Source organism: Pagrus pagrus (genome assembly GCF_965226575.1).
Source record: "Pagrus pagrus genome assembly, chromosome: 17".
In the NCBI taxonomy this organism is placed as follows: domain Eukaryota; kingdom Metazoa; phylum Chordata; class Actinopteri; order Spariformes; family Sparidae; genus Pagrus; species Pagrus pagrus.
Window position 1 is genome coordinate 1,743,238 of NC_140201.1, and position 27,775 is coordinate 1,771,012.

General features: G+C 43.2%; 3 protein-coding genes across 4 annotated transcripts in view; all 3 read left to right on the forward strand.

The window, feature by feature from the left end:
* The window catches only part of tnxbb (tenascin XBb), a 62,715-nt gene extending 46,103 nt beyond the window's left edge, over nt 1-16,612 (forward strand). Inside the window, exons 9-22 of one of the 2 annotated variants that reach the window (XM_084379524.1) lie at nt 4,027-4,180; nt 4,791-5,060; nt 6,305-9,667; nt 11,606-11,728; nt 11,854-11,997; nt 12,604-12,723; nt 12,837-12,986; nt 13,106-13,248; nt 13,413-13,545; nt 13,626-13,777; nt 13,873-13,969; nt 14,079-14,234; nt 14,343-14,506; nt 14,796-16,612. In XM_084379524.1, coding sequence (XP_084235650.1) covers nt 4,027-4,180; nt 4,791-5,060; nt 6,305-9,667; nt 11,606-11,728; nt 11,854-11,997; nt 12,604-12,723; nt 12,837-12,986; nt 13,106-13,248; nt 13,413-13,545; nt 13,626-13,777; nt 13,873-13,969; nt 14,079-14,234; nt 14,343-14,506; nt 14,796-14,891 — 5,265 coding nt within the window. In that variant the 3' untranslated portion in view covers nt 14,892-16,612. The remainder of the gene's footprint in view (nt 1-4,026; nt 4,181-4,790; nt 5,061-6,304; nt 9,668-11,605; nt 11,729-11,853; nt 11,998-12,603; nt 12,724-12,836; nt 12,987-13,105; nt 13,249-13,412; nt 13,546-13,625; nt 13,778-13,872; nt 13,970-14,078; nt 14,235-14,342; nt 14,507-14,795) is intronic. The other variant, XM_084379525.1, reaches the window with a different exon arrangement.
* Nucleotides 16,613-19,405: 2,793 nt separating this feature from the next.
* LOC311272615 (LIM/homeobox protein Awh-like) lies at nt 19,406-24,366 on the forward strand. The gene is made up of 6 exons (XM_084379147.1): nt 19,406-19,776; nt 19,895-20,097; nt 21,061-21,169; nt 21,716-21,851; nt 22,395-22,627; nt 22,763-24,366. Exons 1-6 carry the CDS (start codon nt 19,591-19,593, stop codon nt 23,177-23,179), a joined length of 1,284 nt encoding a protein of 427 aa, XP_084235273.1. The 5' UTR covers nt 19,406-19,590; the 3' UTR covers nt 23,180-24,366.
* Nucleotides 24,367-25,300: 934 nt separating this feature from the next.
* On the forward strand, nt 25,301-27,274 carry qrfp (pyroglutamylated RFamide peptide; the record flags this gene model as incomplete). The annotated part of the gene is made up of 2 exons (XM_084380202.1): nt 25,301-25,330; nt 26,702-27,274. Exon 2 carries the CDS (start codon nt 26,702-26,704, stop codon nt 27,272-27,274), a length of 573 nt encoding a protein of 190 aa, XP_084236328.1. The 5' UTR covers nt 25,301-25,330.
* Between the last annotated feature and the right edge of the window lie 501 nt (nt 27,275-27,775).

Sequence of the window (27,775 nt, forward strand, 5' to 3'; positions counted from 1 at the left end):
GCTCTGATTGGTTAGCCAGTGACAGACAGATGGTTCGTCCAAACAGATTATAATGATGACTTCACAGACTTTTACCCCTTTTCCGCTGGTCAAAAGTCCCATTAGACCCGCTGAGACGAGGCTTCTGTGCGCAGTGGGAATGTGCAAACTCTGCATCTACACCCGGGTCGGTTGACTCTGCAGTAGACACGACGCGACAGAGACGGACGTACCAGACGTTCGGCTGAAGGTCTTTTGCACACTGGAGGTCGTCACATAAATAGGAAGCGTAAATAGGTCACGATAAGCTGCTTGACGTCAAATAAATCCATGAGGGTTCAGGTTTTAGGCCTTAAGGGGCGACGCTGGCCTCATTTCTCTGCTGGAGCTCTGGAATAAAGACATAAAAATAAAAGAGGGAGCAGGAGAAGGGGAAGAAGCAGAAGAAGAGGAAGGAGCAGGAGAAGAAGGAGAGGAAGAAGCAGAACTCTTGTCGCGGTGTATTAAAACATATCAGTTGGTAACGGCGTTGGAAGGCAGAGTGGTTTAGTTTGGACGACTCGTTGCAGCCGTCACATCGTGAGAATCTGGACCCGACGAGCAGAAACCGAAGAGAAGGGAAGAAAATTCAGAGAATGAAAACAGAAGAGCGGTGAATGAACAGAGCGCTGGGAGGAGGTGGTGGCGACGGGGGGATGCAGATGTGGGATGCTTGCTGCCACGGAAACATGTAAACACTGTCAAAAACATGGCGACTGCCAGAGAGATGACATCACCGCCGACTCACAGCTGTGACACAGAGAGAGTGAGAGAGAGAGAGAAGGACGGAGAGGGAGGGGATGTTTACCAGGCCAACAGATCAACAACAACAACAACAACAGATTTGTCTCTGAGGAACAAAGATGTTCGAGGAGTTCACTTCCTCCAGATATTTATTGTTTCCAGGTGACATCATCAACTCTCCTCTTTTTAAATTCATCTCCACATTTTTATTCCTCAAAATAACAGACGTTCACAGCAGCGCGCTGTCAGCAGTGTTTCAGGACTGTTAGTAATTATTATGTTATTGGTTATTTTGTTTATTCAGTAAAAAAAACTTTGTGCTGTAAACTTTCAGAAATTGCTCCTCACACGTCTTAAAATTCCTTCTTTTGTCCGACCGACAGTCTTAAAACCCAAAGAAACTCAGTTTACAATCATATAAAACACAAAACAATCAGCTGAGAGGCTGGATCCAAAAACATTTGGCATTGTGCTCGATAAATGATTCAAATAATAAGTTATTATCACAATTATTGTCAATTAACACTTTTGTCGTCCAATCAACTATTTTAGCAAAAACTTTTTTGTGCACCAACTGTTAAACTCTTAAACCTTTAAATATCTCTTTATGCAGCTGTTTCCACACTTTATTAAATGGGCTGTATTTGAAGTTACATGATGTTTACGCTGAGTTACATATATGTTGGAGCGAGAGAAAGAAAGAAAGACAGAAGCAATTTGTAAAATAGTTTGAAACATTCAGGTTCGGTCCAAATAAATCCTCATTTCACAGAGAAACATGAAAATATCCCGCCTCTACACGCTGGTGTTGTTCCCATTTAGTGGGATGATCATGATTTTCACTTCGGCCTTCAGGATTCTTACTTTCTTAATTAAGAACGTGACAGATGAAACGTCCAATTTGTAAGAAAGTTGATTTTTTTAAGTCTCGTATCAAATACTGACACTTTTGGATGGTCGGCCGCCATCCTAAAGCATTTGACGAGTCGGAAATTAGACTCAAAAATCAACTTTCATACAAAGATTTAGATTCAGGAATATTATAAACATGGGATTTGAAATACAGTCGACCTCTGAAATCATCAGAGTCACAGGACGTCCTCCTGTGACTGTGTAAGGTTTGAAGGCAGCATGTAAAGCGCTCTGCTGGCTGTCGTATCTTAATGTCGTAATCCTGCTGATGACACTGGAGCCCAGCAGAGAGAAAGTCGTCCTGCAGAGACGTTCGATTTACTTTCCGTCATAAACCTGCAGACTGAGAGTCACTCGATGGCTCAGTCGGACCACCTCGTGCTGTCCCTGAACGCCCCGCAGAGACGCCTACGAGCCTCGACTGGTTTTAGAGCGGATTGTGACTTTACTGTAGGGTCAGTGTGAGTGATGTCACCCTCATTTGTATGGAAATGGACGAGCGTTTTGATCCAGGACGACCTCTGAGGCAGCCAACACAGTGACCAGCATGGCAACCGGCTGCGGTCCGTTTAGTTTACAACACGGTATCCATTCATTAGACGGTCCGGAAAACGTCAGACAACCAAAAGCTCCCAGCTGAGTAATTGATGAGTCAGCCTCGGCCTTACACTGAACACAGAGTCACCACAGAGTCCATAATGACATCGAGGTAATCAGAGATACAAGAGAACTGTTAATTTCTAATATTTTTCCCCTCGTCTGTCTCGCGTTTCGAATCAGGGAGTAAAAAACATGTTTTTAGGTCTTCAGAGGGCGAAGCTGGGATGAGCTTATGTGGGCTGAACCAGCAGCAACCAACACATCTGAACACCGATCAGTTAAAACAAGTTCTCAGATCTTAACCACTGATTAGGTCGAGTGCCATGACTCCCAAAATTACAGTGACTGGACCTTTACATCATATAGTTAACGTTGTGAAACGTTCACAGTCAAAGATTAACACCAGTCTTGTGTATATAAAGCTATAGTCAGCAGCTGGTTAGCTTAGCTTAGCATAAAGACTGGAAACAGGTGGAAACAGCTAGCCTGGCCTTTGTCGAAACGTAAGAAAATCCACCTACCAGCAGCTCTACAGCTCGCAAAATCATGTGTTATACCTATAGAAGAACTAGTCGTGGTTTAACGCAGAGGTTATGTAATGGACTACTTCTTGCTCAGGTACGGTGACTTCCTCAGGAAGTGAATAAACATATTTTGAACTTCTTTTTTAAGTGTTTCCAAGTGGTATTATTGTCGTTGCTGCTGTCACGAAGACAACCAGGTCATTTCTGATCTCCTCAGAGTAGAAACAACCAAAGGATCAGGACAGAACGTGAGATTATTCATGTGAAAGCAGACAGAAACATTTATTTTCAGTTGGACTCTAAAATGTGACTCGCTGCATCATGAAAACAGCCTCTGGCGGCAGCAGTGCGACAACTAATTCCACCTACAGCCGCCTGCTTGTGGCTATTAGTGCTCATTAACTATTTAAAACGAAGCCATGAATTTACAGTTTATTTTGGATATCGGAAAACCTTCAAAGAAACATCTGCTGTATAAAAATATTTGTGCAAAAATCCAAATACGCCCATTTTGTAAACTTTGAACGCTCTCCTGTTGATGCAGCGCCTCGTCCTGCCTGAGGAAAGATTCATTTTAATCATTTAAATTTCATTAAATCATTTGATTTGTATTTTTAGGTTTTTAAATGGCTCCAGTGTCTCGTTATTGTTCCAGCAATCACTGAATATTTAAAGTCAACCTTCAATCACATGAAGAAGTTTGTGATTGCAGAAACAAAACGGGAAACGTTTCGGTGACATCACCGAATCCCCTCAGGAGTGTTTTTGTTCTGCTTCAGTAAACTCTGATTGTGTGTGTGTGTGTGTGTGTGTGTGTGTGTGTGTGTGTGTGTGTGTGTGTGTGTGTGTGTGTGTGTGTTTGCCCACACACACGCTGGTTGATGCCCTGCAGACAGCTCGGTGTTTCCACTCAGTCTGATCAGACTCGTCGGGATGATTGCATCTTGATTTTTTTAATTATTATTCTGAGGTTGTGTTTTTTTCTCTCAGACGTCTGAACTGAAGTCAGAGTACGACTTATATCAACAAACAGTTCAGAGATTTAATGGAGTTACTGATTGGCCGTCAGTGTGCGAGGAAACGGGAGTAAACACACCTTCTGTTGGTCAATGTCACCTCTTTAGACTGTGATGGATTAAAGTCGACACCGTGTTCAGATTGGGACAGAAAACAGCTGTAAAAAAATTAAGAGACTAAACAGTTTATTTTCCCCGTCTGACCCAAACAGAAGGAGAGCGACCAGCAGATCACTGTGCAGGTGGAGGGCAGCCTGACCACCTTCACCCAGATGGGGCTGGCGGCCGGTCAGGAGTACACCGTCAGCATCACCGGAGAGATCGACGGGCGGAGGGGAGCCGAGAGCTCTGCTGAGTTCATGACCCGTGAGTTTCATTTTTTAATACAACACACATGACTTTCGCTTCTCAGTCAGTGTATACAGCAGGAGACAGAGGAAAATAGTTTTGAATACCTGGATTAAAGTTTTAAATTGTTGAACTGATCCTTTAATGTCCTAAATATCTCCTCCAGGGACATTTCTACATTTCTGGAAAACATTAAATATAAAAATATTCTATTGATAAGCAGCACATGTGCCAATCATAACTATATTGCAGTTGACAGTAAGGCTTAGAAATGAAAACTGTCCCAGTAAAAGTGCAGTTTCAGGTGAAGTCATTAGAAAACTGAGTTTCTGACCAACATGTTGGCCGGTGTGAGCAGCTCAAATCACCAAACTGGCAGATTTAATTCAAACATTTCCCTCTCGCTGCCCTTCCTGTGAAAGATGTAATCTGTGGCAGCTGCAGCAGCGAGTCCAACCGTGAGTTTAGAAAGTAAAGAGGAGGAAACGTGCAGAGCCAAGAAAAAGTTAAGGCTGAAAAAGTGTGAGTGGATGTTTGTGTACCCACTTCACCAGGTAGAGTAGAGAAATAAAGACATCGTGTCTTTCTTCTTCTTCTTCTTCTTCTTCTTCTTCTTCTTCTTCTTCAGTGATTTCTGGTCCCTCCAACCTCCAAGTTGTCAAGACGACCACGACGTCAGCCGTGGTCCAATGGGAGCAGTCGCTGGGTGAGATTGACAGGTACCGCCTGACCGTCACACCCAACGACGGAGCAGGGAGGAGTCAGGAAATGACCGTCCCATCTGACCAAAACTCCGCCCACATCCAGCAGCTGGAGGCGGGTCGTTTGTATGACATCATACTCACGGCGGAGAAGGGCTCGAGTCGGAGTGAACCTGCAACCACTCAGGTTACTCCAGGTGAGTAGGACCAACGACGCTGAACTGAGGTCAATGACTTTTATTTTAGCTCCAATTTTAAGGTCGACTATGGAGGATTTAGTGGTACCAGTACCTGCACTAATAACTAACAGTTATTAATAGATAATTATGAAGATTGTATTCCAGGTCTGCTACACTGCACCTTTAAGACCGCTCTCATAAAATGAACTCCTCTTTTCTAACAGCTGTTTCGGGAAAAATGACCAAGGATTAGATAAAACGTAAAGCTAAAACCTAAAACGATCCCTTAAAGCTGTTGACTCTCCAGGGGAAAGAGAAGCATCATAAGAACCAGATGGGTTTGGTACTATAGAGCAATGTGTTACAATAAATGCACTATTTCCTCTTTGCTTGACTTAAAAACTAAAGTGAGCAGCAAAAATGGAACTATGCGCTATTTTTTTTAAGTTTACGTCTTTAGTAGGAACCGGTGTGTTTGGAGTTGAGAGCCACAGACAGGGTTCAGGTGTCAGAAAGTTGTCTTTCTTGGGATTTTTGGAAAACTAAAACAATATGGAATAACTTGAGCCGTATCCTCTCACTTTAAACTTGATGGAAATCCCATCAGACAATCCAGCTAACTTGGAAATTGATGGTTTTAGAGGAGTGATAACATTTTTAGTGATATTACCAAGGTGAAAGGTAGAAATAGGACAGAGAGACTGAGAAAGTGGAAAAAAGATGGAGGTATATACTCGAATAGAGACTCAAAGAAACAAACAACAGATACATTTGAGGACGCTTCAACTGTCTTCGTTTAAGTGTGAGCAAGTCAAATGTTTCTTGTCCCGACTGTAATCAGGTGAGAACAGACTGACTCCAGCTATGTGAAACTTTATGAGTCCTGACACCTCATGATTCAGTGGAAAACATCATATAAAACACATTATAAATGTTACTGTTAAAGTTAATAAAGTGAGGTGCAGCCTCAACGCTGCCGGGGAAAAATAATAAAGAGAGTATTCCTTAAACTGCTCCATTTGCTTGAGCTCAGTCATGATATTTTCCTTCTCCACAGTGACACAGAAGCCAGCATGTTGAATTCATCTGTCTAAACATTACATTAATTTTATTTCAATCTTCTCCTTGCAGGTTCCTCGTGGATACCGCTGCCCTGAGTTATTTGATTGCATTAAAACTGCTTTTCTTCCTTTATTAGACATGATCTCTTCTGGATTATTACCTTAACACTGAATCAAAATGCTCACTCCCATTACCAACAGTTACCATGGCAGCTTTGACCATGCAGGGTCATGTTACACCTGGACAAGATGTCGGCGACAGAGACCAAGAGTTTGACCCAACGCCTGCGGTGCAAGTCTTTGACCGACAAGGAAGGAGAGAGGCTGACTCCGATGGACCCAACAAAGACTCTTCAGCCACTGTGATTGCAAGAACTAAACCTCTGGTGGTCAGCAGAAATACAGCTAGGGATGGCACCAGGCCCAAACTCCCTGAAAGACCTACATTTTCCAAAAAGCCAAAGGTTCCAGGCGCTTTCCGTTTCAACACGACCAGAGTTGTGCCCGGAGAAAGACGGTTTGGCCCAGGCCCTTTAAAAAAGCCCCCAGGGAGGGTACCTATAGTACCCAAGAAAACTAAACCAGGTGTCCCCACGTTAGGAAACAAGACATTAGCTTTGACTGGGAGAGACCCAAGGGTAGAGACATCAATCACTGAGAGGGAGGGTGCCAAATATCCAGCTTTAATGTCTGGGTCTGATTTAGTGACAAACAGACAAAGTAGCTCAGAGGGACAAACTCTTGGCGCCAAAGAGCAACCAGATGTTGGCATGGCAAGCCACGGAAATGACACTGCCCCAGTGTCTTCTGAGCCTACTGGGACTGTTCAAAGCCAAGAGAAGAAATGTCTGAACAAAATTAAAGTGACACACATCAGATTACCCCTGAAGGAAAGAGGCAGTGGGTGTAGAGGCGATGGATCAGTGCTGGGAGGAAAGACACCAGGCTCAAATCAAGGTTCCTCTGACACGGATGAGTCAGCAGAGACGGACGTCGACTATTCACCAGATCCTTTACATAAACTTGTGAAGGACACTTTTAACAATTTGAATATAACAACATTTTCTGTTCACCTGGCCAAACCATCAGAGTACTCTGATGATGCAGAAAGAGTGAGGATGCAGATTTTAGGTGGACTGATGCCGTTGTCGTCATTGTCGTCATCAGCTGTAACATCATCACCATTGTCGTCATCATCATCTGAATCACCTTCAGCAGAGCCATCAACATCAGCATCCGTTTCCAGCTCAGACGAGTCAGGTTCAGTTGGAGGCAAGGAACCAGATATTGATTACAGCAAAAGTACGACTGATGTTGCATCACCTGAAGACAGAAAAGTACCACCCTCAGGAAAAGGTGGCGTACCCCTTTTCCGCCGCACATATGTACGTCGCCCTCGACCAAACATTGGTTGGTTTCAGAACAAAACCCATCCCAATTTGAGAACTCCTCACCAAACCCCTCATTTGAACCTCCTCCCTGCAAGAGAAACAGAGCCCAAACTTACATCCACAGGTGAATTACTGTCTTCAACATCTTCATCTGCTTCAGAGGAATCATCAGTTGAGGTAAATGCACCAGCGCGCGATACAAGTGGATACATAGATGGGGCAACTGCACCTGCATCCACTGGAGTTGAACAAAACGAGAAAAAGATGCCACCAGAAAGAGGTCGAACTCCACTTCGTCGTGCTCCTCTAAAAGGGGCATACCTGCGCAATCCAAACTTTGGACCTCTTCGGAACCGAACTCGTCCAATTTCGAGGCTGCTCCCTCCTCCCTCTCAACCTTTTCCTGCACCAGAAACAGGGAAAGAGCAGGTATCTCACTCTAAATTGCCGGCCACTTCACCTCCTCCTGTATCTAAAGAATCCTATCCAGCTGAAGGTACAGGGCCAATCAGAGAGGCAAAAGGAGACAGAGCTGGGACAAACATGTCCACGGATTTCAGTCAGACCCTCAGAGGGAGTGGAGCACCTTCCTCCCATCAGCCAGCCACCAAAGTTGGTTACGTCCGTCGGCTGTATGGTGGTCCTTACCAAAACCAGAACCGCACAAACCTGAGACTGCCTCAGCATCCATACAGAGGTCCTGTGCGCAAGCCTCTCCCAGCCAGAAAGCTTAATGGAGGTAGTGGCATGACCGTTAGAAGTCAAATCAGCCAGTTAGAAAAGAGTAGTACCCCTGAAATCCCAGATAACAAATCAGGAGAGCAAGTTGTTACAGAGGTAATCCTAAGCGCCCAGACACAAGACAAGGCTACCGTCCAAACAATCAAATCTGGGGAAGAAGGAACAAGAACCCCAGATTCTTACTCTGACGTACATACAGAGAGGCTCAATGCTGGTGAGGATCCTGGTTCTACAAGTCGAGGTAGACCATCCTTAAAACAAACGTCCGATTCAAGACTAGTCTCAGAACGGGGGGACAGTGCTCCAGTCCAAACTATCAAAATTGGGGAAAAACAAACGAGAACCCCAGATTCTAACTCTGACTCTGATATCTATAAAGAGAGGGTCAATGCTGGTGAGAATACTGGTTCTACAAATCAAGGTAGACTCACCTTGAAACAAACTTCTGATTCAAGACCAGTCTCAGAAGGGGGGGACAATGTTTTAGTCCAAACTACCAAATCTGGAGAAGAAGAAACTAGAACCCCAGATTCCCACTCTGACGTCCATAAAGAGAGGGTCAATGCTGTTGATATGACTGGTTCTGCAAGTCGAGGTAGACCAACCTTGAAACAAACTTCTGATTCAAGACATGGAGCCTCAAAACCAGTCTTAGAACTGGGGGACAAGGCTCCCGTCCAAACTATCAAATCTGGGGAAGAAGAGACAAGAACCCCAGATACTAAATCTGATTCTGACAACTATAAAAAGAGGATCACTGCTGGTGAGAGGACTGGTTATACAAGTCGAGGTAGACCCGCCTTGAAACCAACTTCTGATTCAAGACATGGAGGCCCAAGACCGGTCACACTTCCAAAGAGACAACCACCACCAAGAATTAATCCAATGAGACACTCCATCAGTGGCAGCCAAAAAACAAATGACACTGCAAAAAGATTGACTGACGGTGAAACTGAGAGAAGAAGTCCTAATCCCAAACCTCTGACGGGATCAGACGTTTCTTCTTCCGGAGTCACGAGGGAACCTTTGGACTATGTGGGAGTGACAAACCGGACTTCTGATGGATTTACGCTCACGTGGGACTCGCCAGAAGGGAAGTACAAAAACTTTGTTGTGACAAAGAAAGAAGTTCGAAAAGGGCCAAAGCAGACGGAAGATCAAGAAGACAAGGAAGCAAATCGTCAACCAGTCAAAGAAACAGAAGCAGACGATGGAAGAAGTGAAGATGAAAATAGAGTTCCTGAAAGTGCACCAGTTCCAACAGCCAAACCGCCAACAGGAAGTGACGAAACCTTCAAAAAAGTTCTTCTTCCTGGTTCAGCTCGCTCCTTCCAGTTCGAGGATCTGCCTCGTCAGACCGAGTACACCGTGACTTTGCTTGGAAAGGGTCCTGGTCTTCTGTCCAGACTGCACAAGCTTGTCATCAGTACAGGTACAAGCCATTGTGACAGTAGAACAACATAAGCTACTACTGTACAATGCTACAACATTACTGTCAATGTTGTGAGGAAAACTGTTAATGCACACATCTTACATCTCCGTTTCTTGTGCTGATTTACTCGAAAAATCATTTTATGTTAATCGTCACTTGTCTTCAGTCTTCACCCACTAAATGCTTCGTCCGTGTTCATTTCCAGAGCTCAAGCGCTGTGTTGCTCTTGCAAACTGTAAGCTTGTGATTTACAGTTTCACCTCATGTATTTGTCACTTAATCACTGGGTCGGTAATCGCATAACCTGTTTTGTTTGTCGTCAGTTAATCTTGATGTTCAAAATGCCCATTAAGCTGTTGTGTTTTGTGTTAATGCTTTATTTGTGCACTCATTTGTCAGCTTTCATGAGGCTGAAACACTCAAATGAAGTAGCAGTCGTACATTATCAACACTAAACAATTAAAACACATTTATTTGATGTCAAACCTCAGATGTGCATTGACATAGTTTCTCACATTGTTAGCTAGCCTTGTTGCGTCTTTTTACTTTTTTTTTTATGCAGCTTTAATCCACAGCTGACGAGTTTGAATCGGACTGCGTTTGTAAGCTAACTAGGTCATGTCGGCAGTCACGTAATGTTCATGTCACGCCAGTTTTAAAGTGATGTGTATACAGTATATGTGTATATAATTTTCTTCTGTAATAACAATCAATTTAAATGACAGTTTATTCCCTTTGAGCCACTTTGGGCTCTTGCGTATCACCAGGTAGAGCTTGTCACTGCTTTAGATAATTGGAAAGTTACCCCAAGGACACTTCATTTTTCTCATCTTTCTCTAAACCATGTTTTTTCTTTTTTTAGCTGCGTAAACTTAATCAAACTTTAATAATTCTTTATCTGCAACACACAAACGCAACCACAAGCCACATTAATGAATGACTTCAAGGACCGCAGAACAAACTGGCGACTATCCAGTGTAGTTTTTGAGTTGACATCCAGTGAGATAACATCAGTAACATCATTACAACGCAATTCATTCACTGCTGCTCTGGTCTTCTCTCATTCAGGGTAAGCTAACAGCCAGCTTCACTGACACCCCTTCACCTCTCACCCGAACCAGGGTAAGACCACAGCTGGTCTCTGTCTTCACCTTTCACATCCAACTGCAACGTGTGCACATTTTAATCCTTTAAGAAAGAGTAACACGTGGATATTTTATAATTTAACTGGTTTCACTTCTCTAGCTTGACTTGACGGTAAATATTTAACTTTGCAGGATCAGAATAAGAGTTTAGTATTTCCTTGTAATAAAAATGTGTACATTTATTGAGACATTAACAAAGCAATGGACCAGACCTCTTAGAGTTTTGTCCTTTTTTTACGAGGAAACTAAATTGAAAAATATGTCCACAGAATAATTTCTTCACTTTTTCAGCTCTTCTGACTGCGTTGTCTTAATATCTGACTGTATTTGTTTCACTTGTCCTGTAAGATTGTCCACTTTTCTTCCTTTTGTTTTTGTTCATTCCTGCCACGCTTTCGTTTTCAGGTTTGAGCGACCGGCTAACTATTAAATCTCATCCTTCTTTCCTTCGCTGCTGTCCAGGATCCATCACCTGCCTCTGATTGTTATGATTAATGACTATATGTCTGTATATGATTTGTATACTGTATATATGTTTGCACTGTACATATATACACACAAACTCAATCGGAGCACTAATATGAATAAATAATAATGTACACACTGTTTTCACTCTTTCAGTGGACATTTTGTCTTTTCTCTTCTCTCTATTATCTGAAATCTGTAAAAAACTTCACGTTTGTTTGTCGTCTTATCTCGTCAGTTTCTTCTTCCCCCTTCCTCTTGTACTTCACTTCCTTCCTCTCCTCCCGGGCTTTCACTCACCTCTCATGGTATTCTTCGTACCGTTCAGGCCCGGAGCCGCCGACCAACATCATCTTCAGCAAGGTGACAGAAAACTCTCTGACGGTGTCGTGGACCAAACCCAAGAGTCCCATCAGTGCTTTCAAGGTCACCTACACCCACACGGAGGATGGTGAGAACTGATATCCATGTTTTATTAAACATTCAGGTCTATAGTTTCATTATAGGTGTCTTTTAAAAAATGTGCAGGCCACAACCACGTGGTGTTAGCAAGCTAACTGCTAACTGTCTCCGCAGGTGAGCCGGTGTCGGTGTCGGTGGACAAAGATGACTCCACCCTCGGCCTATCGCAGCTCACTCCCGGTTCGACTTACGAGGTCAGCGTCATCTCCATCCTCGGACTGGACGAGAGCGATCCAGTCAAAGACTTTGTCAGGACACGTAAGTGCTGCGGTTTGTTTTACTGTAACACAGCTGAGCTGAGCGAGTCTAAACACAATGACAGTGTAATAAATGCAAATGAGAGACAATGCGCTGAGCTCAGGTATATAGCTTCAGTATGGGGTGCTGAATCCCTCTTGTAGTGAATAAACAAAATAAAAACAGAGGACAGCTCTGTGATTTTGCCAGAACACACGCTGAAGGAGGACGTCTTGCCCAAGACATCCATGTGGCAAGAACAGAGAGATTAGATTTTCAACACCTCACAAACATAAATGTTTTCCTCAGTTTCTCTCCACATGTTGTCCTCGAGTCACGTCTTTTGTAATGTCTGTAGCAGGTGTTGAATCTGGAAACAGTGTGTGTATCTATTCTCAGAGGAGCTGGTCTTGGATCTGTTCAGCGCTCGGTGTCGTTTTAAAGATGTTCCCATCACTGATGGTGTAACAGTCAGCAAACCAAACCATCCCGTCTGTTTTCCCTTTGTTTTTCAGTCCGTCTTCAGTCTTCAGTTGTTTTTTAACTCCTTTCTGTGTCTTTCAGTTTTGTGTTGCTGCAAATTAAACAAAACAAATATAAAAAATGACTTTCTGTATTTCCCTTCAGTCCCTGACCCTCCGACAGACCTGCGGGCCGTAAACGTCACGGACACCAAGGCCCTGTTACTGTGGCGTCCAGCGTTGGCTGCCATTGATAAATACTCCATCGTTTATGGCTCCGGGACGGGTGAGATGATAGAGATGTAGTGGAGTATACATCACCGAGCCTACATGTTATCATGTTAAACAGCTGATTGTGTGTGTGTGTGTGTGTGTGCGTGTGTGTGTGTGTGTGTTCAGGTTCAGAGTTGAGGGTCAGTGTGTCTGGAAACGCAGCCGAGCAGCAGCTGAGCGGTCTGGAAGGATCCACCACCTACACCGTCACCATCACCAGCCAGCTGGGCGACCGGGAGAGCTCGCCGGCCACCACCACCTTCACCACCACCAGAGGTCAGGACACACACACACACACACACACACACGCACACACACACACACACACACACACACACACACACACACTGTGACTCATCTACAGGACCATAAACCCTCATTATCCTCCTCTCCAGGCTCTGGGGGCGACGGCGACAGGCCTCAGGATCTCCAGGCCCGCAATGTGACCCCCCGCACTGCCCTGTTGTCATGGAAACCACCCTCAAATCCCGTGGGCAGGTACAGACTGACCTATCAGACTGAAGGTCAAGAAATGAAGGTGAGAAAAGTGTTTAAATCATTTTTTTAAAGTTGAATCAATGAATTCACATTAATGTCTCCGTCTGTCTATTCTCTAATGTTTTTAATGTATCAGTGCTCATTTAAACTCTGAACTCTCTCGCTGGACGAACGTCTCTCGTCTTTGTGCTTCTTCCTTCACAGGAAGTGATTGTAGACGCCTCAGTAACAGAGTACAACCTGACCAGACTTCACCCGGCGTCGAAGTACACGGTGCAGCTGCAGGCGGAGGCAGGAGGACGATACACTGCTGCCGTCGTCACCGACTTCACCACCGGTAATAAAAGCTGCTCACATGTTACGTTACTGTCATGTGATTTGCTGATGAAGAGCTAAAACCCTCCTCCTCCTCTTCAGGCACCCTGAGGTTCCCCTTCCCCACAGACTGCTCTCAGGAGCTGCTCAACGGCATCAGGACATCCGGCGAGGTGGAGATCTTCCCTCAGGGGAAGCTCGGGACGTCCATGATGGTTTATTGCGACATGGAGACGGACGGAGGAGGCTGGACGGTACGAGGACATCAGTGGATCAGTGACATGTTTGTCAGGTTAAATAAAGGTTTTTCTGAGTGGAGTCTGGTCTGTGCTCTGTTTCCTGTCTGCAGGTGTTCCAGAGGAGGAAGGACGGCTCGGTGGATTTCTTCAGAGGCTGGAAGGAGTACATGAGAGGGTTCGGAGATCTGAGTGGAGAGTTTTGGCTCGGTGAGAGAGACGCTGTCCGATCATTTTCTTTGTCCTTTAAATGATGCATTAAGGCTCAAACAACTCTGTTAAAATAAAGGTTACTTAAGTTTGTCTCCTGCTGGTTCAGGCCTCGACAACCTCCACAACCTGACAACCACGACCAGGATGACTCTGCGTGTCGACCTGCGAGACAAAGACGAGTCAGTGTTCGCTAAATACTCGACGTTCGAGGTGGCGAAGAGGAACTACAGACTGAGTGTGGGCGGATACAGCGGCACTGCAGGTGAGAGGAACCGACAGGTGTTAAAGCGATCCTGGTTCCTGTACCATCTCCTGAAGGATTATTTTAAACCGTCTGTTCCTCTCGTCTCCTCTCTGTTCACGTGTCCAGGCGACTCTCTCAGTTATCACAACAACAGAGTCTTCTCCACCAGAGACCGCGACCCGGCGCCGTTCATCACCCGCTGCGCCATGTCGTACCGAGGAGGCTGGTGGTACAAGAACTGCCACGAGGCGAACCTCAACGGCCTCTACGGCATCGACGTCAAACACCAGGTAACATCGTCACACAAATCGTCCTGTTGACGAGCCGCCATTGTTGTTTTCTCTCGCTGGTCGTCACACCTCAACCCCTCCTGTAGCTGCCACATGTTGTACTTCAGCTGTGCCCGATTAAAAATGTACTGAATTAAAGGCGCTCTGTGTAACTATTTGTAGCAGTTCACATGTATTCATCACATTTTTATTGGTCAAGTATGAGGGCACCTTTGTTTTTTTGTTGTCTAACAGGTGTGTGTGTGTGTGTGTGTGTGTGTGTGTGTGTGTGTGTGTGTGTGTGTGTCAGGGTGTTATCTGGACCTCCTGGAAAGGAAAGGACCACTCCATCCCGTTCACTGAGATGAAGATGAGACCGGCAGCCTTCAGTCCAATCAGAGGATGAAAGAGGGAGAAGAAGATAAAGGACTGCTAAACACACACACACACACACACACACACACACACACACACACACACACACACGAGAACACACACCGTCATTGTAACAGGGAGCGTGGCTCTCACTTGAGGAGATGAAGACGTATTTTTTCATGTGTATAGAGGTCAGTTATCAGTATGTTACTGTAGATTGTACAGTCTCTTCACTTTTTTTATATTTTCTTCTTTAAAGCGGGGCTCCTCCCACTTCCTCTATATTTAAAGGGTCAGTTCACCTACAAAAACACATATTTCCCTCTCGTCTGCACGTGCTGATAGATTTGGTTTGTAAATGTAGCTGCAGGGACGCAGGAAGTCAGTGACAGCGGGGGGATGCTGAGAGGTCAGGTTATATGATGATGTCATAATTAATGATGCACAATATTCATGGTTTTTTTTTTAATAATTTGAATAACCAGGATAACTTCTTGTTATTAACAACAGTTTACATCAGTTTGAGAATGTTTTTGTACAATTACAGTAAAGAGGAACCAATGTAGGCCACTTCTTGGAGAAAGTCCCCAGACTCCCTTAAAAAATTGCTCAATTTTGTGAGTTGTTCCATCAAGAGAAACTTCATAAACATCGTGAGATGTTGTCAATGACAAATTCTTAATCATTGGTGCCTTTTTGTAAATGCGGCATTAAATGTAAGACATTAAGTCGTTTCTGTTCTTGTAAAAAGTGTTGGTTTGTCACAGCATCGCTGCACCAGCCTGTCTGAGTCTGTGTCTGAAGTGTGTCTTACCTGTTTCAACTGATTTCATCATCTACACTGAATTTATGAAAGACCACAACATTTTATTGACCATAAACAAATCACATTTTTACAAATATAGGAAACAGTAACCAATACAGGCTACTTCTTTGTCACCCTTGAAGAAAATCCCCAGACTCCATTAAAAAAATGCTCAATTTCATAAGTTGCTGCATTAAGAAAAACTTCAGATATTGTGAAATGCTGTCTTTGTCAAATTCTTAATCGTTGGTGCCTTCTTGTAAATTCGGCATTAAATGTAAGACATTAAGTTGTTTGTTTCCTCATAAAAAGTGTCAGTTTGTCTGCATGCTCCTGTGTCTAAAGTGCTACTTACCTGCAAACATTTAGCAGCTGTTTGAACACACTGATTCAACTGAATTCACAATTTACACTCAATTATTGAAACATTATGAAACAACGATTTCAACAACATTTTATTTCACAAACACAGTCAACAGTAACCAATAGTGGGCTGCTTCTTTGTCCCCCGCCTGAAGAAAGTCCCCAGACTCCCTTAAGAAATTGCTAAATTTTGTGAGTTGTTGGGTCCTCTTGTAAATTCGGCAAATGTTACACTATTTAAAAAGACTGCGAGTTTGTCCCAGCGATGTATTTGCATGTAGAGTGGGAACGTGAGATCCTGTCATTTGGGGTCACTCGAGTCGTTGGGGCGCTCAGCACCGAAACTTCCTGCGTCCCTGGTCGCTGACGTTTGCAACATTTCAATCAGTTTTTGTTTTCAGGTTCTCCAAAGCTCAGAAGTGACTTTCTGTTTGGTTTTTTGTTGTTTTTGATGTAAATAAATGTCACAGATAAGTGTTACACATGCAGCAGAGTGCAGAATCATTTCTACACAAAGTGTTGGTCGAGCAAAAGTCTCCAAAATGTTATTCAGAAAATAATAAAAAGTCTTGTTTTAAGCTTGATGTATTTCTGACGTTTTCTGACCTGACAGCAGGTGTTACTCTGTTACTGAACCTGTCATTTAGAGCCTTAAGTCTTTGCGTCAGCCCTGCTTTATAGCTCGTTAGCGCCCCCTGCTGCTCACTGTGAGACACATCGGCTGCACTGTGGCCCCTCAGTGAACAGTCTGTGGTAACGTTCATGGAAACGAGCAGGTGAGTGATGGAGATATTATGTTTGTCCTTCTGTGTCGTCTTGGTGTAAATCTCTCCATGTGTTATTCTCCTCTTTATGTTGCCCCCCGGAAAAGAATACGACAATAAAATGATTGAAAATAAAAAACTGCATTGTTGCTTTTGTTGTTTTAATAAAATACTCACAGCAGACGAGCTGTTTTGTAATTACGCTCATCATGTTTGAATTATAAAATCACAAAGGAATCATTCCTTTACTTTACTTTTACTCCCAAACAGGTGAATAATAAAGTCAATAACTTCTTTTCTCTATATGTGTTATTTTGCAGACACTGTTCAACGGTGAAGTGATTCAGAAATAACTTACATCCTTTTATTCTCAAATACCAGTCGGGTAAAACGAAACAATCTCATGTGCTGACACTTTTCTTCAGAATCGTATAAAGATGGTCCTCGAGCACTACACTACCTCTTTTTAGTATATTCAGTCTGCTGGATCTATATTTAGATAAAAAAGGGCCTATATATGCACAAAACTTGAGGACTTTTTAATAATGCTGTTTTGTCAAACTATTTAAGTGTAAGTAAAATCATCATTTTAAATAAAACACACAGAATAAGGTCGAATCTGAACAGTCAGATATCACCTCAACAATATGACGGTAAGCAACAATGGGCTACTTCCTTGTCCTCCTGGAGAAAGTCCCCAGACTCCCTTAAGAAATTGCTCAATTTTGTGAGTTGTTGCATTTAGAGGAACTTCGTGAACTTTGTGAAACTCTCACTCTTACTAATTATTAATAACTTGGGTTCTCTTGTAAATTTGGCAAATGTTACACAATTAAAAAAGATTGTGTAAGTTTGTCCCGGCGATGTATTTTTATATAGAGTCAAACTGTTCATGTGTTAAATCATCATTTTAAATAAAACCCACAAAATAAGGTCAAATGTAAACAGTCAGATATCCCCTCTGAGGCACAACGATGTTTATATATACAGTATATAAGTGCGTATGTAGTTTAAGTTTGTTTTTTTACCTGTCTGGAGTATAAAATTATTAAAAAGTAAACGTGATGGAGTGAAAACTACAATGTCAGCCTGTGAGATGTGGAAGTGTCTGGTGTTGTTGCCTCTGCTGAGGGTTTTTGTGATGTTAAGCAGGATTTTAATGTGTTTCTACTCTTTATTGTGTGATTGTGTGTGTCTGAAGTGAATATTTGATCTCTTTGTTCTCAGTCCTGATTTTTCAGTGAAACAGTCAGATGGAAGAAACCAGTTTGTTCCCGGAGCAGTCGAGGGACCAAACCGTCTTTTCACCCTCAGTTTGGTCCCAGATGTCTTTTAAACACCCTTTGTGTTTCTTTTTAATTGGTCCCCGGGGTGCAGCCCCCCTCCTCCCATCTGCTCAGCGGGCGTCCAATCACATCCAGTCCTCACCTGCACTCTGAGCCACCTGGGCCTCTTGTTTACAGGTGTGAGGCAGGCGCGTCACCTGGGACAGGTGCTGAGCCTCGGTTGGATGCTGCGGCTGGGATTGGTGGAGAGTGAGATGGAGGCAGATCTCAGGTCAGCGCTCAGAGAGGGATACTGATCCCAAAACCACAAGACGGGAGACACCTGGAGAGGTGAGGGCGCTGAGCAGAGACGTCCAGGAGAAGAGAAGAGGAGAACGTTTTGTTTTCTGGTGAGATCGTTTGAGGAGGTCGAGTTGTTTGAAGGGTGGATAACCAATCAGGAGCCTCTCTTCAGGACAGGTGAGCTCTGCTTCATCTCCTCCCTCTTCTTCTGTCCACCTGGACAAGAAAAGGTCAAACATGAAAATCTTTATTGACTTACTGCAAACTTGAACTCTTTACATTTAGGATGTTAGGATGTTTTGAGCTGCAACAATAATTTCAAATCATTTATTATATTGATTATTTTCTTGAAAGATTATAAATGATCTATAAAATGTTTCAAGGTGACATCTTTCAATGTCGTGTTCTGGTTGAACAACAGTCCAAAGAGAACCTGCCCAGTTTACAACCAGCTGAAACAGAAAATAACTGATGGAAGATGGTTAGTGGAGAAATCTGACACTTGAAAAATATTTATATTTGACTCCATGTTTGATACCTGAGGGAAAAACTGACACAACACTGAGCTCATAACAGTTTAGATTTTTATTTTAATGATGAATAAACAACAACAATAATAATAATAATAATAATAATAATAATAATAATAATGATAATAATAATAAAAAGTATAACAACATTAACAAAATAATAACATCAATATCATCAAAAATAATTACAATAACCACAACAATAACAGAAATAATAACAATATCAACGATAACAACAACAATAACAATACAAATAAAGGCAATAACAATAATTATAACAATAAGAACTGTAATAATAAAAATAATGCTCATAATAATAATAACAATAATAACAATAAAGACAACATATTAATAACGACAGCAATAATAATAATAATGATAACAAGAAGAATTTAAGTGATAATATTAAAAATTGTAATAAGAACAATAATAATAACAACAACGACAAACAAACATTTGTAAGTACAATAAACAAAGTTTAAAGGAAGACACAGTCGACACAAACTTTAAAGTGTTTCTGTGTTTTAACTCGGATCCCGACAGAGACGAGGAGACGTGATGTAAAGACGTTGAACTGGATGTGATGGTTTTACTTACTTACTCTCTAAAAATCACCAAACACCTTGAAACTCCTTGAGAAGTCCTTGAATGTGACGTCACATGTCAGTATTGATGCTGTTTATTTATAGAAACTTCTCTAATGAGGCCTGTGATTAACGAGTGGACCGATAATTACCACCTCCACCTCCGCAGGACAATCATGATGTCGCCAGACGACCGAGCCCTCGAGGACCTGTTGTACAGCGGTGACCTTGGTGATGAGGCCAAGGGGGCGGAGCTGAGCGGCGGCCCGGCGGGGGTGGAGGACAGTGCTGCTGTAGATAATGTGAGCATGGCAGGTGGAGGAAGCTTCACTCAAGTACAAGTACTGTGAAAATACCCCAACACGAGTGAAATGTGAGTAAATGAGCCTGCATTAATATAAACCTTTCCATCCGTCTCAGGCTCCGACAGCTGTGTCCATCCAGGAGCCAATGACGTGTGCCGGCTGTGGCGAGCAGGTGTGCGACCGCTTCTTCCTATTGGCTGCAGGCCGGCTGTGGCACAGCGTCTGCCTCCGCTGCAGCGTGTGTCAGTGCGAGCTGCAGACTCACCCGTCGCTGTACTGGAGAGACGGAAACATCTACTGCCAGCAGGACTACTGCAGGTCCACATCACCATCATCATATCATGATGTCACAAAACACCGGACTGCTCCTTTAACTGTGCTCAACACTGGTGCTCTCCGGGTTTAGTTAAAGGTTTAGTTAAAGGTTTTCTCCAGGTTAGTTAAAGGTTTAGTTAAAGGTTTAGTTAAAGGTTTTCACCAGGTTTAGTTAAAGGTTTTCTCCAGGTTTAGTTAAAGGTTTAGTTAAAGGTTTTCACCAGGTTTAGTTAAAGGTTTTCTCCAGGTTTAGTTAAAGGTTTAGTTAAAGGTTTTCACCTGGTTAGTTAAAGGTTTTCTCCAGGTTTAGTTAAAGGTTTAGTTAAAGGTTTTCACCAGGTTTAGTTAAAGGTTTTCTCCAGGTTTAGTTAAAGGTTTTCACCAGGTTTAGTTAAAGGTTTAGTTAAAGGTTTTCACCAGGTTTAGTTAAAGGTTTTCTCCAGGTTTAGTTAAAGGTTTTCACCAGGTTTAGTTAAAGGTTTTCTCCAGGTTTAGTTAAAGGTTTTCTCCAGGTTTAGTTAAAGGTTTTCACCAGGTTTAGTTAAAGGTTTTCTCCAGGTTAGTTAAAGGTTTTCTCCAGGTTTAGTTAAAGGTTTTCACCAGGTTTAGTTAAAGGTTTAGTTAAAGGTTTTCACCTGGTTAGTTAAAGGTTTTCTCCAGGTTTAGTTAAAGGTTTTCTCCAGGTTTAGTTAAAGGTTTTCACCTGGTTAGTTAAAGGTTTTCTCCAGGTTTAGTTAAAGGTTTTCTCCAGGTTTAGTTAAAGGTTTAGTTAAAGGTTTTCACCTGGTTAGTTAAAGGTTTTCTCCAGGTTTAGTTAAAGGTTTTCTCCAGGTTTAGTTAAAGGTTTTCACCAGGTTTAGTTAAAGGTTTAGTTAAAGGTTTTCTCCAGGTTAGTTAAAGGTTTTCTCCAGGTTGGTTTCTGTTGATGTCTCTGACTTTCTGTCTGGTCTCTCTCCCTGTTGTCAGGATGTTCGGAGGCGGTCAGTGCGCTCGCTGCTTCCAGCCAATCCCAGCATCTGATTTGGTCATGAGGTCTGGTGAGCTGACCTTTCACCCTCACTGCTTCTCCTGCCAGGTCAGAGTTATGATTATGATAAGAAACACAAAAACAGAGTCTGCACACTGGATAATGCTCCAAAATCAACACTTACCTCCGTGTGATGTTTTCTCATGAGCACAAATACACGTTATCCTTCTTTTATTTTCAGCCAAACCACATTTTCTTAAACCTAATCAAGTATTTTAGTTGGAAACTTCATCCATACACACACACAAACACACACACACACCTGGTGAAGAAATAGCCATAGGTCAGCGTATCAAGGTGCAGATCTGAGGACACTTGGGCGTGCGTGTTGAATTAACAGCATTCACTTTACCTGTACTTGTTATTGTACGTATCAATATGCAACTCTGTTAGAAGTGACATAAAGTACGAGCTGCTCAGAGCATCATGTAGGCTGTATTTAGAAGATCTTGGATGTCTCTTTATCAATATGATTTCCATATACAGTTTATTGATCTGAGCTCTTTCCTGCGTTGTAATGCAGTTGCTGCACACTAAGTTCTCACATATGTTAGAAGCAGACATGTTTATGATGATGACGAACGTGTGCTGCAGGAGTGTGATGTGAAGTTGACCCCGGGGAACCTGTACGTCATGCACGGCCACAACCTCTACTGTCAGACCCATTACCATGGCGACGGGAGTGTCCCGCTGTCACATGATCTCCAGCCCAAAGCAAACCAGAAAGAAGGTGAGCGCTGCGTTGTGTGTGTGTGTGTGTGTGTGTGTCTTGTACTTTGGTTTTAGGGGGAAAATACATCATCTACATCACGAGGGGCCGCGTATCTTTAATATTGTAGTTTCTTGGATCCCTTGTTTGTGTATCCGTTACCTTTTTAAGATCTTTTAAGATGAAGTGCTGCTCGGCACAAAAAGGAAATTGTTGGAGGAAGACAAAGCAAACCAGCGGGAGGTGTTTTTGATTCACAGGAATGAGTGGTTTTACATTGAAGTGGGAACTTCTTGGCACTTTCCGCCTACATGCAACACAGTGCAACAGATTACATATTACTAGTTACCTTCATTTTAAAGTAATATATAACATTACAATATTACTGTATGCGTAGAGTAATATATTACTTATTACACTACTTTTACTTACTTACTTCAACAAAATGCCCAAATAACCGCACAAAACCAAAACCAGGAGCTAAAAGAAGCTAAAAAGCTGAAGGTGTGTTCAGACCCCTTTAGCTAGCTAACAAACACTCCTGTATGTGTGTGTGTGTGACAGCTCAAAACCAGGTGTCAGGTGAGGGGGAGGAGTCTGTCAGCAGTCCGGAGCCACGATTGGACGACAGGGTGACGGGCGGGCGGACTCGCAGACGAACCAAGCGAATCAGGACGTGTTTCCGCAGCGAGCAGCTCCGAGCGCTGGAGTCGTACTTCGCCCAGAAGCACAACCCGGACGGGAAGGACTGGACCTGCCTCGCTCACAAGACCGGCCTGCCCAAGAGAGTCCTGCAGGTACAAACACAGAGGGTAACGTAGATTTTACATCATCCTGCAGTTAAAGTTTTCAGATGAAGATGACAGAGACGTTAAAGGTTCAGACTGTTATCTGTTTCTACACACAAAATGTCTGACGTGTTGGTCGTACAGGTGTGGTTTCAAAACGCTCGGGCCAAACTGAGACGCTCCCTCACCACAGACGACTCTCAGGTCAACTCACCCTCCGGTCCCCAGAGAGGCGCAACCATGGCGACCGGCTCCCCGTCCCCAGGCTGCTCCCCTCCCGACCAATCGCAGCCCTTCCCCACCAGCACCATTGACCAGCTGCAGCTGTCCCTGCTCACCGCCCCACTCGCCGAGCCGCCGGCGAGTCCGGCCATCGACCAGTCGCATCAGCTGCAGCACCCCTCCTTCTTCCTGGACTACGATTCCCAGAGTGCACCAGGGTGTGCCTCCTCCTCTCTAGAGGCCTATGAGGAGTTTGGAGAGGCAGGAGGAGGAGGAGGAGGAGGAGCAGCGGAGGGAGAAGCTGATGCTGGTAGTTCCTTTAGACCACATTACTGCTAGTTTAGGGTCCTCGCTCTGCTTCAACACTTGAGGAAGTAGCTTTTCAAAATAAGAGGATAGTTAAAGTTATAATCCTTAAGATTTGAGCTTTTAATTTGAAGCAACAGCGGAAGAAAATCAGTAGGGAATCAGAACATTGAGGCTGATATCAGTGAGTTCAAATAACATAATACTGGATTACACTCTGCATCGTTTCCTCTGACTCTTCGCTCCAATGTGGCGGACTCCACCACTAATCCCTCCCCTTCCCGTGGACCACCATGAGACCTTATTTCATGAAAGAAATGACGAGGGAGTCGGACATTTTTTGATTCTGTTTTGATGACGCGATGTGTACACGTATGTTCACAACACATCCTCAAACTTAACACCACTGACTCTGAAACATCGAGCGCTCACAGTCTGGTTAGGTTTAGGAAAACGTCACGGTTTGGTTTAAAACTTAGTTACAAACATACGTATGTTTCAATACAATGTACAATAAGCTGCTTTCATAGTCACCCTATGGTCTGTTTTTCCGATGAGGACGGGCTGAATGTTCGTCAATTTAAAAGACAATTTGTCAACTCGAGGAAGTCGCCGTTTGACATAAAACGAATCAAGTATAAGTTACGTCAGTGACTCGTCTAACGCTCGCTGAAACCTCACTATGACCACATTTATTGAGATTTCCACTCTTTTAAATACTCCGTCTGTGCCAAAGTAACGGCCGCGGTGGTGTTCGTGATGTGAATTGTGCGAGACGAAAAACTTAAATTGACAAACGTGTTGTGTGTAATTTATGGCACAATTCAAACAGGATCAAAAAAAGATTTGTCTCTCATCATTTTAATTACAGTAGGCTACGTATTTTTTCATGAAACAAGGTCCCGTGAGGTAAACTGGAAGACTTCGCCTCACTTTTGTGTAAATTACATCCCAATAAATCATCATGTGCAGAAAAAAACACTCTTAAGATTGTAACTTTGAGAAATGTAACTTTCTTGTGTGACTGAGAATGAATCAAGCTGAGCACCGACTCATCACTGTACATAGACTCATCAGGTTTCTGAATCTGTATTGATAGATAACTGATCAATAATAGAATTAGTGGCAGCACTAGGTGGTCCTGGAGAATAACAAGACAAAACAAACACACTGAAACATTCTGACGTCTGCTGAGATCAGGTGACTCTTGTATGATTGCAGCTCTGTGTGAATAAACCTTCAACTGTTTCCAACGTTTCCTTCCTTCAAGTTTCCTCTTTGTGCTGATTGATCCGTCAGCAAATTACTAATGTGACAATCAATTAATCCTTTAAGTTATTTTCTTAAGCAAACGTGCCAAACGTCATGAGGATGTTCTGCTCTACTTTGTCTTTTGTGTTTGAAAACTGAATGTTTTTGTTCTTCAGACAAAAAACAGGAAAACTGAAAACATCACTTTGGACATTTTCTGTCTGATCGTCTGTTTCTTCACCTTCTCACCTGAGTTTAGTGATTTCCCAGATCTCAGCTGTTACAGGACAATGTTGTGCTAACTAATAAACACATGAACAAAACAACCAAAGTAAGAATTGATTTCCAGCCTGGTCCTTTAACCTTCATGTGTCCTGAGCATCCTGAAATAACCTGAAGTCGTTACAGGATCAGCAGCCAGACGAGGCCTCGCGGATCGTTTGTCGTATAATTGGAGACAGATTAAGTCGTTTGTTTTTAGCTCGGAGTGACTAATGGTTTGTCAATCCCTCCGAACCAGACAGCCTGAATGACATTCTTCCAGGTGTGTCTGCGTCGTCCCCAGCGAGACGACCTTCATGACAACAAAAGAAACCTCAAACTGCTCGCCTTCCTCTCCGCGCCCTCGACCCGGCTGCGATGTCTCTACCCTCAGAAGCATCTTAATGAATCGGCTGCCACCTCTTTTGTGAATTGCCTCCACATTCAAGTGGCGATAATTACGGCGACACTCGGCTGAGCTGAACCGAGGTTTCTCGGCTGAAAGAATGAAGGTTATGACACCGACTCTGTGTGCGTCAGAGAGCCGAGGGACCAATGGGCGAGGGCAGCCTGTGACCCCGGGGCGGGCAGGGGGGCGCAGGGCAGCTGATTTTAAAAAGGTCAGAGGCGACGAAATTTAGAGAAGACTCAGCAATTAGACCGCGACACAAGGTAAGACGAGAGCTGACTTGGTTTTTGTTTTTCTTATGAATATTTCACACTTCTCATTAATGTGTTTTTACAGGCGTGGACTCATCATCATCCACATGTGAAGCTAAACTGTTTTTTGTTAAAAATGAGTGAAGCAAGAACCAGTTAAACTTGTTTCTGAGTTTTCAGTGATTGAGAATAAAGATTTATTTCTTCCTGGGAGGGTAAAAATAATATATTAAAATGTTATTTTTTGTTTTGATTATGTCTTGAAATGTTTTGTTTTTTATTTCGGTACATTGTGATCGAAGAAGATAACTGGAGGATTGTAACTGGATTGGCAGTGATGCATGAGAATAGTGTTCAGGTAACTAGTCTGGATCCAGAGTCCTGAACCTGGAGGGAAAGATGCAAAATTCATCTAAATAGATATTTTTGGTGGAACTGAAAACATTTCATCCAGTCTTCTTCAACATTTGGGAAACATTCGGATGATTTCAACCAAATTTAGGTGAAAAAATTGTGGAAAATGTAGTTTTAAAAAGTCAGAAGATGTATTTGGATTAAACATGCACTTACTTTTACTTTAAGGTTTTTTCCTTCAACAAAAATGTTATTTATATTTTAATTTTTCATCCAATTTCAGTTTCATCCAATCGTGTCGACGTATTCTGATTTTTAATTCAGTGTTTTGTGTTTGTAGCTGATTTAAACAGACACAAGATGTAGTTGGATTAAAAAAGCACTTTCAATGAATCTCTTTTGCAGATTAATCAGGCAGCTCGTGTTGATTCCTTCCTCTACAGAGATTGTTTGTGTTCGCAGAATATCTCAAACTATAAACCAGATCAGACAAGTTAAAAGTTGATGATGCATTCAAAATGCACATGAAAAGATATTTCAGTTTCATCTTCGGCAAATTTGGGACACATTTGGATGATTATTACTATTTATTGAACAGAATAATCATGATTTATTTCACACAAACAGCCAGAGCTCTTGGACGTGTCGGGCAACCGCAACCAAACTTAGGTGATTTTGGTGAAAATGGTGAAAATGTTCTGGTTTCTAGTTCAGTACTTTGTGTTTGTAGCTGAGGTTATTGGACCGAAGATGTAACTGGATTAAACTTTAGTAATTCTCTCTTTCAGGCAGGTTTTTTACTTTTTTGAACGTGTTTTGTTGTTGGGGGAAATTCTCAAAAACTATCAAAGGACGTGTTGTTCAGATACAACCAAATTTAAATCATTTTTGCAAATATCTTAATAGATTTAAATGTCAGTAACTTCATAGTCATGATATACAAATTAAGCCTCATCATCACCTTCTGTCTGTCACTTTGCGTGTTTCGATCCCGACACGTGCAGTTAAAATACATCTTTCTGTTCCTAGATGAGACTTTCTTTCCATCTCGGCGCCTCACAGCTCTCCCTCCTCTCCCTCGCCCTGCTCTGCTCCGTCCCGCGGGCCGTCACATCGTACCCCCACTCCCCCACCGCCCTCCTGCCCACGGTGGCTGCACCTGACCTGGAGTCTGTCCTGCTGCACCTCCAGGCTGCTCTGGATGACCAGAGGACCGGTTGGCTCGTCCAGCCTGACACCTGGGCCAAGTGGCCTCAGGTCCCCCAGCTGGAGCCCAGGGAGGAGAAGGAGAAGGAGGAGGAGGAGGAGGGCAGGCTCTGGGAAGACAATGTGCTGCTGAGGGCCCAGAGAGGAGACCTGGCAGCCCAGCCTCTGTCGCCCTTCCCTGGGGGTCACTTTCCAGAGAGCATGCACTACCAGGAGGGAGGAGAGGGGGAGGTCGGAGGGAAGAAGAATGAAGCTCTGACCTCGATCGCTGGAGGACTCCAAGCTGTCAGCCGGGAGAAAGGAGGATTCGGTTTCCGCTTTGGGAGGAAAAGATGGACTGAGGGGGGATGGATGGATGTAGGGAGGGGGAGTACAGAGGAGAACAAGTGGAAGTGATGAGGAAAGAGGAGTTTGATGGTGAAGCTGTGAGGAGGTGATTCAGTTAAAAAGGCCGAGTGAGGGCAGTGATACACTCAGCTAGTTTCTCAGCAACTAAGATGGCTTCGAGCGACGGGCAACACACACACACACACGCATGCAGACTATTTAAATGATTCATGGCGACCAAATGTTGCTGGAAAAGTTGCCCAGTGGATCACCGCTCGAAAATAAGAAGCAAGAACGTTTGAAAGAGCAGGAGGAAGAAAACAAACAGAGTCAAACATGACAAAACCACCATCATTTAAATTTGAGAACAGAATTATGCACAAGAGGAAAAAGTTAACATTACAATTAAACACATTAAAGGAACATTTCACCCGAAAATGTAAATTCAGACAACTGAAGAAGCTGGGGACTAAAAAAAACACCCAAAAAACATAAAATGGCTCCATGCAGCTCCTCCGATGTAATCTAAGTCTCCAGAAGCCCGAGATCACAAACTGATTTTGAAAAGAG